Below are 18,862 nucleotides of genomic sequence, written 5' to 3'. Positions count from 1 at the left end.
TCTTCGAGGTTCGATGTTGTGCTCTGTTCTGTTCTGGACATGATGAAATGATTTTCTGTGGGAGCAGACTGAGTATATAGTAGAGCACAGGAATCTACACAATACAATAAGACAAAGAAAATGTTAAAGATTATTCATCCTAGTCTCTTTGTCCTACTAAACTCTCCAAACCATAAAGAGAGCTCATGTTCTGAAAAACTGCCAAATATTAGACAGTTCCAGCTTCTCAAATCTTGGACTTTGCAGCCTTTTTGGTCAAATATCAGAGTAAATGAAACATCTCTGGGTTTTGAACTGTTGGTTGGACAAAAAGTAATTGGCACATTAATCACTAATAACAATAATTAGTTAGGTGTACTGCATTTTTTTAAATTGCAAAAACCAAAGCAAATGATACGCTGACTGTAAGAAAAACCAGATCGGTTTATGCACAATCCTCATTGAAAGCATAGACAGGACGCTGGGACTGTCCAAATCGGAATGCAAAAGTGGAAAACCAACAATCTAAAGGCACAGCTGATGCATCTCTCATCCCTCATCACCATCACCGACTGTCACTTTTTGTGGCTGTGGGCCTCAGTGTGCTGTTGCTACGGTCAATAACATCAATAAAGTCAAACAACTTTATCCAGATTACTCCATAAGTCATTATTAAAAACACACACTCGCACAAAAGGAAGTAAGCACTCGAGCTAAAACGAGCTAAACAAGTGATATCACTCTGTGTGTACACTAAACACACAAAAACACCTTTCTCATCATATCTGGGTGATGTCATGGAACAAGGCTTTTGTGAGTGAAATTTGAGCTCAAAACATTGTATTCAAACACACAGACACAGTTGATGCCACAGCGCCATTTCCTCTCCTCTGTGCTCATATTCTCTTGATTGACCACCTCAACCCCTGGTGATATGATGCACAGAGGTAGCGACTGAGATCTTTTGTTTGAAGTGGAACAAGTGTAGACATCCTGGAACCTTTAGAATATGAAACAATGACCTCATTTCGCTTTCCTCTTCCAGTTAATTTTATGGTTGTGCTGCAAACGATGTGAATTATAGAGGCATTAGCTTGACTTCTTGCAATGATCAAGTGTTCTGAGAAATGAATGAATGAGTGAGTTTTTCTCAACATCTCAGCAACGGATTAGCATCACCTCATCAAAGCAGCAATGCTTACACACAAGCGTCGACACTGATGTCCAGTTGAGCAGGTTTCATATTAACCTTGGGGGCCTGTCAAGCAGCTGCTTCTAAATATAGACCCTCTTTATATAAAGCCGCTGCATGTGTGAAGAACACAAAGACCTTTATGTCCTGCTGAGAACGCCACTTGCTTCTGCTTTTCATCCTCCCCATCACTTCCCCTCCTGCAGCTCAGCATGAGCCACCTTTGACCACCAAGCCGCACAAACGCACAAGCACACACACACTCACACATAACCAGATGAATGTAACAGCTTCAGTGCCATCTAAACAAAGTTCTGCAGATCATAGACGTGAAGCAAGTTAGAGTAGTTACTCATCAACAAAGAAGTTGAGATTAAGCCTGCATGAAGCCTGTTTAATGACTGGAATTATTCTTATAAAGGGGCATTTATGCATCCTTACAGATGTATTTGTTTCAGCAGTACCTATTCATGCCCTCCTTAGTTTTACTTAATTTAAGGATGCAAAACTGCTCGAGTGAAGGCAACTTTAACAACCTGTAATGTTGTGAATTCACATAAGGAGCATGCAACTTGGGATGAAACTTACTCTACCAAACACTCAGCTATCAGCTACTGGTGAATGTTGCTGGAGTTTTCTTTGACATCAACATGTTGACATGTTTTCCTCACATAAAGGGAAACTCCACAAGGTCTGTGAACTAACAAAGACAGGACTTCTCTGGCTGCCTTATGCCAGGACGCCTCTACTCCACTGCTCTACTGTTTGAAAAACCATTCTCTAAACCATATACCAATATTTTATTTTATTTATATTATATTATACATATTATATCTTATTTATTTAGTAAGAAGTAGCAGTGCCAGTAGCATTAGAGTTATTTTTCTAGTGTAATAATCAGTAATAGTAATATTAGTAGTGTCAATGTTATCTGTTACTTCAGTGACACAGGAAACTGCAACTGTGAGCATGTGGTTCATAGCTCTTCAAAAAGGTGTGAAGTAACATGTGCATAAACATACTATGTGGGTCTGAAAAAAGAAAAGTAACAGCATGTTAAATATAAGACAGTTCCACAGTCACAGAAAATACAGTCACATACTCTATGATGAATAAAGTGCAATAGCAGCTATTTATTAATTTAACAATTTAAGTTAATGTAGGATATTTCAGTGTTTAAGAGCCATTGAAGCAGACTTCCCATGACATGATCAATACTGAATTTTCTAATCACCGTATGTATAGAAAACAAATGTTATATCTTGGTAATATGGCAGAATAATTTCAAAATGGCACTGAAATACAGCTGAGCTGCCACATTGTGGGAAAACTGACTGAATTGTAAGTTTTATGTCTCTGGGGCAAGCAGTAGTTAAGACTGAAATCGTGTAAAAATGGGTATTCCAACCACTTCTACCTGTTCTTCACAGTCATTGCTTTGTTTTTTAATAGTGCAGTGAAGACCGACAAGGGAACAGAGATTTTACAGAGCGACAGAAGCCAGATTTGTGTTTACATAGTGCAGTATGTTGCAGAAACACTGCAGTTCTGCAGAATCAATCAGGCAAAACTCCAGTGATGACAATACAGGATTAACAACTGGGAATCAGCATGGATAAAACACAAAACGTTGCTGCGTGTGACACGGCACACCGAGCTCTGTAAACACTGTGACCTCCATAGCCTTACATGGTCCTCTACGCTGATGTGTGTCTGCAACAGAAGCTGGTTATCACAACAGGAACTTGATCCAGCCATTTTACAGGCAGGAGGAAACATGCTGCATCCCTTCAAACAACAGACATTGTTTAAACATCCATGTCTTACTGTGTAACAAATCGTACAGCCTCTGTATATACACGCATGTTTGAGGATCATGAAGGAGGGTTGTGATGCACCTGCACTTTACTCTGTGTGTGTTTTGTTAATGTTTATTTATTAATTTCTATTTAAGAGACAAACCCTAATTGTTGCACCATAACTCCCCCCTCCTCGTTAACATTTCGGGCACGGGACTCAGAAGGAACCGCCCCACCTCCCTGAAAGTGTTTAATGAGGGGTTGCCGTGGCAACGGGCATGTAAAGACGTCAATGATCTGCCCTCATTAGCTCCTGACAACAACTTGGCGCAACCTAGGAATTTTTCCTTTTGTGCTGACAGTGTTGGGGATGGAGCGAACATGCTACTAGCCCGGCGTTCTATTTTTAACCCCAATGAAGTCACACGCTGACAAAGACATAGAGGAGATGACAAAAATGACGGCCATCTCTGCCCTCCCTGTGCCCTCAGCCACCTGTAGAGTCTGCAGAGCGTGGTGGCTTTAAGAAAACAAAATGTGAACATGTTGTCTTTTAAACACTCACATCATGCATTAAATCACAGGAGAGAATGACAGCTCTGTGCCTGGAGGACTAGGAATTAAATAATACCCATGACGTCGACTGAACGCTGGGCTTGGCAGACACAAAGAAGAAAAACAAAATGGGAATGAATCAACAAAGCAAGTGTGTACACAAGGAAAGACAAGTGAAAAGCATGACGTACTGCAGTTTACCACATTCTCATGATGTCACAAACCATAACTTATCCAATCACTGCCTACTTTTGATTATCTGATTTTGTGCGTTAGTCTTTCCACATGCAGTAACATCACACGGCAACACAAACACACCTGTAATCAGAGGTGAATGTTCTGTGTCTGCCTGTTTCAGTCTGAAGTATTCATCTGTTTATCCCTGCCAGCTCTGCTCAAAACGACAAACGCACACTCAGACAAAACTGCACAGGAGAGAAGATACTTTTGTGACTAAGCAGGAAGAGGTTTGAAGTGAGAAGAGAGCTTGTGCAGCAGGATATAGTTTATCAATGGAAATAATGAGACTCTATTGAGTATGATCATGATCTCTGCAAGAAGACATTAAAAGGCCAAATTCAAAAGCTTCTTTCTTCCTGGATTTGATGCGTTTCCTGGTGAAGTATGATACAGGAGGGAAGGATGTTTTACACGTGTAAACCATTTTACATCCGTCAGGGAGATGAAGGATGGTTTATTTATTGGACGAGGCCAAAAAAGCAGAGTCAAAAAGAAGTAGTGTGGCCTTGAAGTAGGTTCTCAAAAAGAAAATGCAGGTCTGCGCACATTTCATTTTGATCTGACCACAAAACAGAAATAAAGTCGACAAGTGACTGAAGAAAACTCTGTCTGTAAGCGTCAGAGATGCAGATTTATGCTTGCTCACGAGTTGGTGGGTTAAAGCAAAGCTACAATTCCATTAAATACTGGAATTACTTGTAAAATGACAAGAAAAACAGACTCCTATGGGATGCCCATGTTTCAAGTGCAAGCATTAAGTAGGCTCTATAGAACAGTAACATATGGCAAGTGGAAAAAAGAAGGAACCCAACACTTAGATTACAGCACAGATACAAAGCTGTATGCAAATCTTTCTAACGCACTGTTCTTTAGGCTACTATATACTTTGCCTTTATGTTGTCCCCTTGTTCATGCTTTTTTGCATGTGAGTGTGTCATCCTGGGGAGCAGAGACATAATCAGGTTTACATTCCTGACCTGCTAGTTTCTGCATACCAGAGATAACTGTGTAAACCTGAGAGACAGGAGGGGGAGTGTAAATCCTGGTCTCTCACACACAAACACACACGCATACACAGAAAATGCAAAATAATAATAACAACAATAAAAGTCATATTTGCAAAAAATAGTATATAAAAACAAATGGTGGGATCATGAAAATCTAAGATTAATTGCTTCACAAATTGTGGAGATTTTTGAGAGCACATGATAACGTGTACACATTACACACACACAGTTCAGAGTGCATGGCAGTGAAAAGACAGACAGAAATCAAGTATACAGACTAAACAGACAAAGTTTGTTGTAAAAAGTCCTGTACAGTGGTTAAAGAAGCATGCGTGCGTGCGTGCGTGCGTGCGTGCGTGCGTGCGTGCGTGCGTGCGTGCGTGCGTGCGTGCACCCAAGTAAGTGGAAGAGGCTTAGTCTCGAGCAGGAGCGCAGGGACAAAGCATCTCATTCTGCTCCAAGCATCAAGGAGGACGGGGAGGTAACATGAGAGCTGTGACCAGGCCTGAGAGAGGGGTCTGGGGATAAAGGAGACACGCACTGCTATTCTGAACCAGCCTTTGTTGGTAGCCCCCACCCATCCTCCTCCTCCTCCTCCTCCTCTCTGTCTTTCCTTGGCTTGGTTCTGAGCAGGTAAGCTGATAGGAACCTTGGATTCAGTCCACTTTGTGCAACAGAACAACTCACTGATTCATGACAAGGTGGAGAGACAGAAAAAAAGGAGAGAAGAGAAGGCAGGTCTGAGTGATGAGTAAAGAAGAAAATAGAGATGGATGGAAACAAAATCAGAAACAAAATGACAATAAACTTCTATGTGTTTCAAAACCAAATTCAACAGCAGGACTGTCAATCAACAGAGGCTATGCATTATATTCAATTATTTGTGTCATTAAGTTAAAAAACCAAAAGCAAATCAACCAAACCATTGTTTCCGATACACATATTTTTTTTCCGCTGAGATTCTGGTAAGATCAAGCCTTATTTTTACAGGCTGAGGTTTGAAAAGCAGTGTTGCATTGTTTCAAAATGACAGCTTAACAACATTATGAAAAAATGACAGGGGAGAGTGATGGGGTATGACACGCAACATAGGACTCACACTGGGGACATTGCAATTTCATGGACCCCAAGGCCACAAGAGTACTCGGATGCAAAGCTAATTGAGTTGCAGTGAAAACAAGGAAAACTACTGTCAATGTATACCACTTAAACATAGTTCTAGGTACGGTATGTCCCTCTGATGCATCAGTTTACATTCATTTTTCACTGAGGTTCATTTAGAGGTTTAGCAGATTAGTTTTTCTCACACACAGCAGGTGAGCACACAGAGAATTCAAGGAAATGCATACAAACCAAGTAGTTTAAAAAGTGGTACTGTAAAAGCATATTTTCTGAAGTGATATTAGGTATGTTTCCATACAAATAGTTTAAAAATCTTTATTTTCCAAGAGGTCAAAAAAGAAAACGACAATCAGTATGTGTTTCCATAAACTCCTGTTAGAGAGAGAACAAGATCATCAAAATCAAAAGTGTAACTCCAGTAAATCAGAGAATGTAATACAGCAACAGACGGTGCACCTACAGTACAGGATACAGGTTTCCATCACACGTTCTCTTTATTATTATTAGAATAATATATCATTATTAGAATAGATGGAAACAAATAACCTGCGTAAGACTATTTAAGATTAGATCGTGTCAGATTTGCTTGTGACGGGACCATGGACCTGTTATGCACCTTAATCAATATATTGTCTCTACAGAAGTGACAGAAATCATTGTTTTCATTCGCAGTGATAACCATGAAATGTGGGGACAGTTATAACTTCTCCGCATGACTGCTCATGAATTACATCTGGCCCTGAAGCATCTGCCTCTGTACTGACACAGAAAAAGTACCTATAATCATAATGTTGCCGACAGATCTAATGCGACACCAACAACAATAATCAAATGAGTGAGAATGATAGAAACTGAGAAATAAAGACCATAAACACAGGTGGTTCAGAGGCCTGCAGTAACATCCTATCACATTTACATATGAAGAAATGTCATTCTTGATATTTAATGGACTTGAATGGGATACTTTTGGCACACCAGTTGATCACTCACTCACTCACTGATCCTCTCTCTGCTCTGCCCTTCATCCCTATGGTGCCAAGGTTACTAATCCCCTACTATGCTTTTGGTAGATTGATAAATCTACCAAAAGGAGTAACCATGAAGACAAACCACAAACACAATTGCGCCATGAGAAAAGCTTTTGGACGTTCTCCATGTGCCAAGCAAGCCATGGACACACAAACTGTCTCAACTGCATGCTGAGGGCCACAATAGGCAAATTACTGCACTCTGAGTCATCCCCTCTTCCTTTCAGTCTGCTCCCCTCTCCTCTCTGCATGCTGTTCTTTCTTTCCCTCATTTCACCCCCCTCCTCTTTTCTGTGTGTGGCATGGCTTTAGACCCATTTAGGCGGTGAGTCGCTGGTGCTTCGACTCTTACCAAACCCTGGTTTAACTGTTGAAAATTGTAACTGTAAATCCACTAAATTTAGTACTCTGTATAACTGTAACCACATCTACATGAAAATTAAATTCAATTAACTTTGATCATTGTAATGTTACATCAAAGTAGTAGTACCGGCATACTATTAATGTGTTTCATTTACATAACTGATTGGGTAGGTCATAACTAGAATAAAAAACGGTAAAATAGATTTGCAGCTGTGTGCATGCATGTCTTTCAAAGAGGTTTTACTGATAATTATGGCAATTTGTGAAATGAATTCACTTTCTGGCGGCGGGTTAGAAAGTGTTTATTTGTGAGCTTTAAAGTCATGGGTCATGTACCAGAGCCAGGAGAGGAGTTTCCTTTGCGTTTCTAGTCTTTTTGGAACACTAAGCTAAACATCTTCTGGCACTAGCTTCATATTTTACAGATAAACATAGCAGTCTTCTCATCTAACTCTCTCTCTCAAAAAAAAAAAAAAAAATCCTGTTTTCCCAAAAATGTTCCCACAGTGTCTCACTGAAGGTTTAGGTCATGAAACAAGTGGGAATATACACTGTGTTTGAATAATCACTCTCATATTGTATATCACATATTGCATAATGAAAATTAGAGTTATTACAGTGGATATTGTTGAGCTTCACCAGAACTAAAGGCCTAACTGATGGGCTCACATTATTTTCCAGCTGCTTCTTCCACTGACCAGTCTTCAATACTGATGTCATGTGTTTATCTACTGAGGTAAGACTGTGCTTTTGCCCGTTTCCCCTCACAACTGAGCGAGCGTCCCTTGCATGCAGACACACACACACACACACACGCAGGCACCTCTCGATGTGTCTAGGCCACACTGACACACACTGCACTAGTGCCCCAGACCAACCCAACCCACCCTGTCAACCCTCACACTGAGCCCATTGTCCGATGTCCTAAAAACATGTGCTCACACACACATTTAACACACCTGACATTATAACAGCAAATAGTTTCATGCCCTGTAGTGACGTCTGGCTGTTTTTCTATGAGATCATGCAAGATATCTTACTGTGGTTCAGCACCTCCCTCACGCACGTGGAACTACCTGCCTCTACTATCATCCAAGTCCAAAAAACCAAAAGTGTGACACTTATAAAGTCCAGCCGCTTATAAGTCACTCAATTTTCAGTTATTTCAATGGCAGCCACAAACAGGACAAGCCTCACCACCTTCAGTGTGTGTGTGTGTGTGTGTGTGTGTGTGTGTGTGTGTGTTTATCAATCCTTGATCTCCAGTGCTCTCCCTTCTCTAAAAGAGCCCTGTGTTAAGCTGTTTCTCTGACATGCAAAGAAATTCTCTACATGGTTACATGCAAACCAAATGCAGTTCAGCTCTGCCCTTCGGCTCCCAATTGGATTACGGCACAAAACCGTTTTTACCAACGCTAATCACTGGATTAGTAGCATAAGGTCTCCTTTGCTCAGATCAAGAGAAGGAATGCAGGGGCCCTTGAAACACATGAATGAAAAAAAAAAAAAAACAGGAGGCCTTTAAGGATAATTCCACTTTTTTTTCACAACTTGGGTCTCATTTTACTAGTTCTGGCTATCATTTCTGCTGGTTATGAAAACATTTTACTACAGTGGAGTCTGATGGGGCAAGGAACACCAGCTTTCGGCCTACTGCGTGTGCCTCGCCAGAGCGCAATGCCATTACACACAGCTGTCCATTGGGTTAACTTGATTAAATCATGTACAAATGACTCCAGGCTGCTAATGTCAAACAATTCTAGACACATCAGACAGGTGTTTATGTTTTTTCTTGCTGTGCATCCAGACAACTGTATGATTTCATGATGAAGTGACACTTCTTGTCTTTTCTTCTTCACCCTGCAATTTTACACTTTGCCCTGCACTTGTCGTTGCGCTTGCATGATTAAATTAGGGCCTTTAAACTCTCAGTATGGATAGGCAAACTGCAAAACATGAGAACCATTAACAGGAAGTCAGTGTATAAAAATGTGATGTTGACTGCGTTTACAACAAATGGTTTAAATAATAAATGGCAGTCGCCTGCTTTTTCTCTTTTTGGAGGGAGGGTTTCTTAAAAACCTGTTTCAAAACCTGTATGATGATCGTATCTTGATCTATCCAACTTGTTTTTAAAGATGTTGCTGTGGTTCCACTTTTTAGCAATTACCTTAATACCTTAGTTACAATATCACCAGTAGAGATTACAGTCAAAGCTAAAAACACAAGACCCAAGTTGTAATAAGCCAATTTTATCCTTTAATATACTGTCCAGTGCTACAGATTAGATCGTGTGCATTTCCACAAATTTTCGTTTAAGGATCAAAATCTCAGCTGCCACTCACGAGTCAAACTCTCCAAATCTCCATCTATCACCCCACCTCTCCATCTCTCCCTCTGATACACATCCCTGCCACTGGACTCCAGGCAACAGTGTGTGCTTTGAATAATCAAATGTCCTTGTGTGGACTAAGCTTCCCCTGCAGCACATCACCAATAGCCAGGAAACACCAGGCATGGTCAGTCATGCAAAGCTGTTCCGCTACCATGCAAATGTAGCAAAGAGAGAAACACACACACACATAGTGAGAGGGAGAGCTATGGGTAAGCAGAACTGATACATGTCACTGTGTGTCTACCCCTTTGAAAATAGATTCCATTTCCTTTATAGCAATATGGTTTTAGTAGATAAAGTAATTACAGCCTCTGTGAGGTTCCGAGCGTTTGGCTGAAGCTGCTGCATTTGGTCAGCGGACTGTGTTATCTTCACTCAGTCATCAAATGTCATGTGGCCTGATAAAGGCGTGGTTTATTCTTTCACTTGTGTGTCCACCTGCCACTGTCTTGCTAATTGGCTGGCATTTATTCATTGACCAACAAAGGTTTGGGCTGATAAGCAGAGTGTATTTGTCCAGTAGCTCTGACACATACAGGAGGCTTTTTAATAATCCAAGCAGCGAGACAAAACCCCCATGACATTAGATCAGTACAGTGGACAAAAGTGTAGCTGGAGGTTGTAATTCAGACCAAATTAAGTCAGTGTCCTCACTCACAGCAGCGCTGAACACGGAACTGTGTTGTTTTCATACAAATACAACCTTGTCTGTCACACTTGGACTTTATCGGGAAAATCAGGACCAACTGTTACGTTACTATAAAATGTGTGTCTGTGTGTGCATGCAAGTGTGTGTGCATGTGAGTGTGTGTGTGGAGAATACATTTGCAAGAGAGTGAGGTAAACAGGAGGTGGTGTGTATGATCCCATTCCCAGGGCCAAACTGCTTCTCCAGGGAGAGAGATAAAGAAAAGGCCCCTTCCAAAACGGAGGTGGAAACAATGGCCAGGGCAGGGGCTCTCAGTCACAGCTGTGTGTGCATGTGTGTGGTTGCTGATATTTCTCCGTGTTTTTAACCTTCTAACTAATGAAAAAAAACTTGTCTTGATTTCTCTTTATTGTAAATAAAGAGAAATAAAGGATTCGCTGGATTCGACACGGGTCACTGGCTGTTAAATGTGTCGTAACTCCTCACCGATTAGTCTGCAGACACGTTCAACAATCCAGTAATGCGACTACAGACGACGCTGTCAGGACTCAACAGGTTCTCACTAGCGTTAATGCACTGACATGCATGCACACACACACACACACACACACACACACACACACACACGTCAACACAAAATGCTGTGTATCTCATTGATGATGAAACTCTATAAATGACGCATCTTTTGTCCAACTAGACGAAAGGTAGGAATACAAAGCCAGACCTGACCGTACAGTAACTGTGCCGCTCTTGCGTTTTTCAGCTAAGTAAGGCCTCGCTTGACCTGTCACCAGCGTCTGATATCCACTGGAAAATGTGAATCATTCTAGTTGAAGTAACCACTTGACAAATGGAACTACAGTATAGGATTTTTTGATTTGTATGTCTTCCAAATCTGTATTGTCTTGTTTCGTATGACCCTGCAAGGGCGTGAATTTCCCCACATTTTTCCACTTACTTGTGTGTTCAAGAGGGAAAACAACCTAAAGAAAAGGTGACTGACAGGGAAGGTAGTGCCAGTAGGCGGAAGAGTGCAAGGGGGGTAAAGTGGATGAACAGGAGGTAGGATGCGAGGACGAAGAGGAGGCAGAGCATGAGAGGAAGTTGACGATAAGGCAGGCAAAAGGGACCGGAGATGAGCGGATAAGGAGAGGAAGTACAGGATCTAAAGAGGAGGTAGAGAGGGAAAGGCATGGGAGGAGGAAGAGTAGGAGGTAGTTCTTCCAAAGACAGTAAGAGGAAACAGGCGTCAGTAGCTTTTTATCAAAGGGGAAACAAAGGGGAGAGGAGAGGAGTCTGTTTCCAATATTATAATTACACATAATAATGAAAAATAGCCTGTTTAGACAATATTCAGGAATATTTTCAGGAAACACCTCCCAGAATATATGAAATATCATTAAGAGTGACAAAGCATCTGTGTCTTGGTTTCAAGCTGTGGAATAAGTAAAATGTTGATTGGGGGAACAAGAAGGTAAAATGAGGAGAGGAAATAGCGACAGACGGAAAAAGAAGGGAGTCAGTGAGGTCTGTCCAACAAAAGAGCAAATACACTAGAGCTGCATCATGGTTGAATGGAGACAGACCTCTAGTTTCCAGGCCACACTATTAGTTCTTGTTCCATCAGGAGGAGGAGGAGGGGGTTGGACCAGCTGGAGGTAGGCCGGCTAAATGGGATTTAGGTGAGCACTACTGCCAGGTACTGAGCCAAGCTAGGTTTTAGAAAAGTGTGGGAAGGGTGGAGTCTTGATAGTGTTTGTGACTGAAGGTGGATTTTGATTTCAGGTCTCAGAGACTGAGGTGACTGCTCAGATCATGAGGAGGCTATAGACACGAGCTGCGGGATCGCCATTAACTCTGGGTTGGTGTTGGAAGTTGAGGTCAGGGGAGTGTGTACTCCTTCACACAGAAGTGAATGGAAAAACGTGTCAATGGAACACAAGGAGCGAGTCTGTGAATAAACAGAACTGGTGACTCACCCTTTCTGGGATGGGAGAGATGACCGTGGGCGGGGGTGAGGGGGGGTGGGGTACCAAACTGCCTTCACTACCCCTCAAAACACACCAATGTAGGCATTCATGCATGCACACACGGTCCAACTCATGTGTCGCATTCAGTTGGCTGGACCAGGACAAGCTGTCTATTGTCCAAATCTCCCACCTAAAGCTGCTCCGAGCAGGGCAGGAGTTCTGTATTTAGGGGATTTTGGACATTGCAAAGTATGTGTGTGTGTGTGTGTGTGTGTGTGTGTGTGTGTGAGACTGGTCTAGCAAGGCTTGAAAAAGACCAGGCTCTTGGTTCTTAGTATCTTTTTGTTTGTGAGAATTAAGGTCGAAATCAATGGCAGGAGTATCTTAATACCCATCTTTCATGCCTTTTGAGATGGTAAGAAACTAGAGCCCTCAGAGGAAACATGAAGAACATGCTCACGTCTGTGGTGCAGTTATCTTCTTCAGGCTGTGGCAAACAGTGCACATGGCCTATCATTCCTGAAAATCTTGATATTGATTTGGCTGGTTAGATAGCTGTCAAGTTATATTTACTGCTTGCCAACCGTATGCAGCATTATTGATTTTGCCTCTTTTGCTAGCATAACGTTAACTTTCTGGCTCACAGGTGAGCCAAAGGGTTCTATGAGCTGAGCGGACTAGAAATATCTCCCATTGCTAAGTCATGTCAGGTTTGTCCTATTTTCTGGAGTAGTGAACTTTTCCATTGCAAAAGACCTTGTGGAATGGTAATGATTGCTCCAAGCATTAGTCAAACCCTCGGGTGTTATCAGGGAACCTGAATTATGGCTTGTGAAAAACTTTAGGTGTTGATTGCCTAATGCATTGAAATATAAATTAATGGTCTTTTTTCTTAAAAATGATAATGGACATCTCATTGGGTACTACGCCTTAAAAGTTTTAAATGTCTGGTGCATAATTTCATACGCAATTCCCCTTACATATTTGGGATCTTTTGGATATTCTCTAGAGTTTAAAATGTGCTGTCACTGAGACGGCACCACTAAAGATGTTGAAAAAAAGTGAAGTAGAGGCAAATCATGAACAAAAGCTAATTTAGTCTTTTTCTAGATTAGCTGCTGTGGAGCAGGAACCACAAACTGGTACCCAATATATATTTAGAATAAATCAACATTCCTTTCTCTGTCTAAAAATACAGGAAAAGTTAAGTTAGATGGGTGTTGCCATGTTAGAAGCTCTGTGGGATTGTAGCCATTATGCTCAGTTGTAGTATAGCCTAGGTTGTTTATTAATTATTCTTACTGTGACCTTGCTGCATGTCAGACTGACCTTTCTACTTCCCTCCTTGAATCTGACTCTTTTTCTGACAGCAGTTTATCACTGCTAGAGTGTAATTACCCACAAATCCCAAAATGTACACACACACACACACCAACACACACAAGGGTAAATGCACAGGAATGACCCAAGAATAGAGACTACCAGCCCGTCTTTGGTGATGCTGACCCACAAACACCAATGAACTCTCTCAGACAAAACCTGACACTTAAACTGTCCCCCATTGTGCTGCATCATCCTGAGCTTCATCATATATTCAAAAGTCTCAAGCTAACAATGCCATAATGTACAATTTACATCCTACCTGCAAGCAGGGCCAAAGCAGTGGCTCTCTCATCTGAATAATGTTCAAATCTCAGTCAGCTGACTTAATTAAGGAGCTGCTTTTCCTATTCATGGATAGTCTTTCTTTCTTGTATAATTTCAAACAAAAAATATATTAAAAAGAAGTCTAAATCTAAATCTAGAGGCACCTTAGTCTTTGCTGGTTAATTGTGGTAACCTGCAAAAAGCCTTGTGTGTCCTCGTCACATGTCTTTAATTAGCTGTCCAACTGTGTTTTGGTCCCACGTGATTCTAATATACAACAAAAAGTGAATCTATGCACTTGAGTTTCTAAAATAAAAATTTATTATGTCCTCTAAGGTGAATGGCTTTTAGTGTGAAGCAGCTGCAGGTATTGTTGTCACGGTGTTATCGTGGTGCTTTTTGTGGGAAATCAGTAGAAAATGATGCAAAGAAGGGACTTTGAATTTCATGACAGCTCTTTGGAAAAGAAAGGCATAGGAGTCTGATTGAATGTGAAAAAGTCAAACATAAGTATATCAAATCTCCCAACAGCAACCTCTCAAGAGACAAGTAGTTTTGGTTTGTCGGAGAGAAAACACAAAAAAGAGGAAGAAGAGATATTAAGTGAACTGGGCAGGCAGAGACATGCAGCTGCTGTGTACTGTTTGATGAAGGTAAGCTACACCTCTTACTTGTTCCAACTGTATCTGTTCTCATCATATGGAAACACAGTCGGTAGGGGGCCACACTACAGCTACTGATCCAGCATCAGATCCATCTCACGTCTAAATCATACCAAGTGCATGACAGAGAGCCACTTATATGAGAAGGGAAAACAAAGACTGTTGTGCACGAAAACAGATTAGCAGAGTGGGTACGCTGGCTGGAGAGTGCAACCAGTATTTCCTGGAAGATTTGCAATTGTGGGGAGTTTTACAAAGCTGCTCTTAACAGGCTGTGGAAATCTGCTAATCTAATCACCAACCAGCATCACAGCAGATAAAAACACATGGCCTGCACAGACTACCACACCAGTGTGGGATAATATTATCTCCTGCGTATGTTTTCTACTATATAGTCTAAAATCCTCATTGTGAAAATGTGTTGCTGTATGTAGTTAAATGAATTAGTGCTGGTGGTTCTCAAAGAAAGACCATTTCCCATGACACCCATTGCTTCCTGTTGTAAAGATGTCACTCATTCTCCCCCCTAACCCAAACCAGCAGGTTTGTTCTGAAGCTTTCTTTTTCCGTTTTATAAAGAAGACACATTTGTTTGAAGTTATTACTCCCATTGGTCTTTCACTCATTGCACCTTCTGAGAAACCCTCAGCTTCAGCACTCTGTGCTGGAACACTAGCACACGCCTTGTGATTTATACTGGGAACCAGTGATGTAAAACACAGTGGAGAAGCTTCAGACCTTTCAATAGTTACATTTTAGAAATTATACGAATGCTTCTAAATCAATTGTGATCATTGTTTCAAGAGGAGGAATGCCACATCATTTTGAATAGTTGTAAATGTAATGCTGCTACAAAAACACAATGACAAATATTTTACATTGTTTGGGCAGCTAATTGAAAAAAATATGACCTTAGCTATGGTCTTGTCCTTCAGCAACATCCTGGGCAATACAAAGCTATAACTGAAAAGTGATCAGTGACAGCTTCAAAAAAAAAAAAAGGAAGAAGAAAGAAATCAATGAAGCGCTCAGAGATGAAAATTGGTCTGATGTGATCTGTTCTTTTAGCATGAGATGCAAAACCTCTGATGTTGAGGAGAAGTGAAAGGGAGTTTTGGCCATTGCAAAGACAGGTCACGGGCATGGAGGTCTTCTGATAGAAGACCCATATTGTCATTGAATATAACAAATTCAGTACCTAACAGCATTTGCACAGGACTTCAGTAGCCTCAGCTTTACACTGAGAGTTTGTTTAACTGATGGGAAATTAAGTTAAGGTGCTGTTCAAGAAATGGATGTTGACTTTTGTTTAACTACCCATTGAGACGTGCTTGTGACAAAATACACTGAAATACTTTTTCAAAAAGTGCTGCAAATATATTTCCTATGTTTAAACCGAACACTGAACAACACACTTGCTGACCCTTGCATGAACAGCTGAAGGAAACTTACTGTGTCCCTGTCTCAAACACTAAGCACATCAAACATCTCTCTGCTAATCTGTTGAGCTAGATGTGGCATGACAAAGCCCAACTGTTATCTTCCAGCTGTGTGAGGGGAAAATGCTAATTGCTGTAATTAAATCTGAGAAAAATTCAGACATTTTTTACATTTGAGTGAGTCTGTCACAGCTGTCTGCAGACTTTGTCTGTTTGCATGTTTAAACCCTTTCATTTACCTATGAGGGATAACAGTGTAAACAATGGTGTTTGTGGTAGATTGTGACAAGCACGTAGAGTTAAACAGAAAAAAAAAAGTGCACAGCCCAAATTGGTCATCTTAAAAATGACAGCAAAAGATATCAAAGTGTGGCATAAGAGCTTTGTACATAAACTGCTTCCAACCTTGAGAAAGCATACGTCCAGTTTTACCTGATATGCCACCCTCCAAATGTACACATGTACCCACACACACACACACACACACACACGCTTCCTACCTTGGTGTCGACAATGGAGCAGGCAATTTGTTTCACATAGGCCAGGTCAGCAGTCTGGGGCATCAGGACAGATTCTCTGGTCAGGCCAATCTGGATGATGAAGGACACTCCTGCTGGAGTGGGAGGCAGTGAAGGCATCACAGCCCCACCAGGACCTTGTCCTGGTGTCAGGTCCATAATCGGGAAACCACCCTGAGGGGGCATAGAGGGCATAGATATGGGGGTCCCCTGCTGCATCACAGTGGAGCCGGGCGGTGAGGAGCCCCCAGGTGGAAAGAAGACCTGGGCCATGGCCCCTGAGGGCATACAAGGGCTAGCATTAGCCATTCAGAGTCCTGTCTACTGGCTGCCTGAAGCTCTCAACATACACACTTACAAACACACTCCCTGGTGCAGTCTAGTGAGGTCTCAGAAAACCCACAATGTCATTCAAACTGTCTCAGTGGAGGAGACGGAGCTACACACACATGGACACACATACACTGAGCAGAGTCACGGTTCCTCTGTGTCCTGTGTCCACCCCCTCCCAGTGGGTCAAGGAAGAAATCCTTATCCAGGAAGCGGTGGTTTGTCCTCCTTTCAGCCACTTCTTTCGTGCTCTCTCGTCGGCAGACTTGTGTTATTGCCCCGGCATGACAAGCATGAGCAATGTGTGTGTGAGAGACTCATAAAAGAAAGGCACACTGAGGGGAAACCTACCCTCCTGCTGCTTTTCCTCCTCCACCTTCTTCCCTCCTCAACCTCTCTAGTCCAAAGAAGCTGCTCTGCAGAGGAGAAAGTCCAAGCTTGATTATGAAACTCCCCGCCGTGGGAGAGAAAAAACAAAAACAATACCAAACTTTGTTGTGTTCCTCTCCAGGCTGAGGTACAAAATGGCCTCCTTAAACAGGAAACTGTGAGAATGAAGGAGAGCAAGAGACTGCACTGCTTTTACAAGTCTTGCCCTGTTTCAGTTTCAGCCCCACTTCAGTCTTTTTTGTGAAAAAGCACACACAGAGAGAGAGAGAGCTGTCTGAGGGTACCTCCCTCTCCCCCTCCCTCCTGCCCTCTCATATGTGCTCTTGCCACAGCCAAGGAGGAAGTGAAATGACTGACAAAGCCTAAAGCCAATAGACTGTCAGAGAGTCCCGCCCTTTGACTCCCTACTCCCAGGCTTCTCCCTCCTCTCTTCCTCTTTTTCTCTCTCCCTTCCTTAGTTTGGGGCTATCCGTCTTGTTTGCTCCCTCCCTGGGTCGAGGCCAGCAAAGATCCCCTTACACTGCCTGAGGGGGCAGCTCCATGCTTAAAAACCCTCCCATCTCTTCATCATCTTCCCTCTTACTGCATTACCCTCTTTCTTTCCCTCTGTAACTGCATTTCCTGTCTTATTTTTTCCTCTGGAACACCATTTCTCTTTGCATTTTTAGTAAACACACCTCTGCAGAATAGGACCACACCTATTGCAAAGGTGTTTTCATGCAAAGAGGACTGAAGGTTTCAGTGAAAACAAGAATTTCCAGGCATGGAGGGTGGTACTTTGCACACAGTAGGATATACAATATGCTAAGAAATGAAGCTTGGCTACAGCAATCATCTGCAATCATCAACTGATCTCACTTTCATTGAAAACATGCAAATGAAAATGGTGCCTTTTTACCTTTAATCATGAACACCTCCATGGATAGTTAGGGCTGAGACTCATAACCACGTTAAGTTCATCATCATCAGCTTTCCTCCTTCCCAGGGCAGTAATATCATGCTTCTCTCTGTGAAGCCATCTCACAACTACCAATTCATCAGAACAAATTAATCACAGGCAACTGCACTCTGCTGAAATGGTCATGTGACAGGAGATCTCAATAACTCAGCAGCTGCAAATAATGTTTGCCTTGATTCTACTTTACACCACAAGAGGGCGATGTTATTATAGTTGGATATTAAATAATTAATTCCAAAGTAGAGATGAGGCCACAGGGCTGCTTTGTTGCCATTTAACCTGGAGATTTGGGCCCATATTACAAAGTAACATATAACAGAAGAATGAACACAACAGTCGGGTGTTAATGTGGTAATATTAGAGTGTGTTTCCTTAAGAGGGAAACAGAACATTAAGATTTGTACCCAAGATGTATCAAAACATGCCAAATATTCATCAAATACTCTTTATTTGTGTAGGCTGAAAGATAAAGCAAAGTGGGTAATATAGTGAATGAAAAGGCTCTAAGACATGGAGACGCTTTTGAACGCAGAGTTAAAGCTGGAAGATTGAAAAATCAATCATCAGCGAGTCAGTTTCAGTTATTCAATTTGATTTTGATTGGCAGCATTAAAAAGAG

General features: G+C 41.7%; 1 protein-coding gene across 3 annotated transcripts in view; it reads right to left on the bottom strand.

The window, feature by feature from the left end:
- The window catches only part of prkd2 (protein kinase D2), a 31,943-nt gene extending 14,363 nt beyond the window's left edge, over positions 1-17,580 (bottom strand). For 2 of the 3 annotated variants that reach the window (XM_070829622.1, XM_070829623.1), the window contains exon 1: positions 16,548-17,580. In XM_070829622.1, the coding sequence (XP_070685723.1) occupies positions 16,548-16,874 (327 nt within the window). In that variant the 5' untranslated portion in view covers positions 16,875-17,580. The remainder of the gene's footprint in view (positions 1-16,547) is intronic. The other variant, XM_070829625.1, reaches the window with a different exon arrangement.
- Between the last annotated feature and the right edge of the window lie 1,282 nt (positions 17,581-18,862).

Source organism: Pempheris klunzingeri, chromosome 4, assembly GCF_042242105.1.
Source record: "Pempheris klunzingeri isolate RE-2024b chromosome 4, fPemKlu1.hap1, whole genome shotgun sequence".
NCBI classification, from domain to species: domain Eukaryota; kingdom Metazoa; phylum Chordata; class Actinopteri; order Acropomatiformes; family Pempheridae; genus Pempheris; species Pempheris klunzingeri.
Note: the sequence above shows the minus strand (reverse complement) of the source record. Positions and strands in the feature narration are given on the sequence as shown.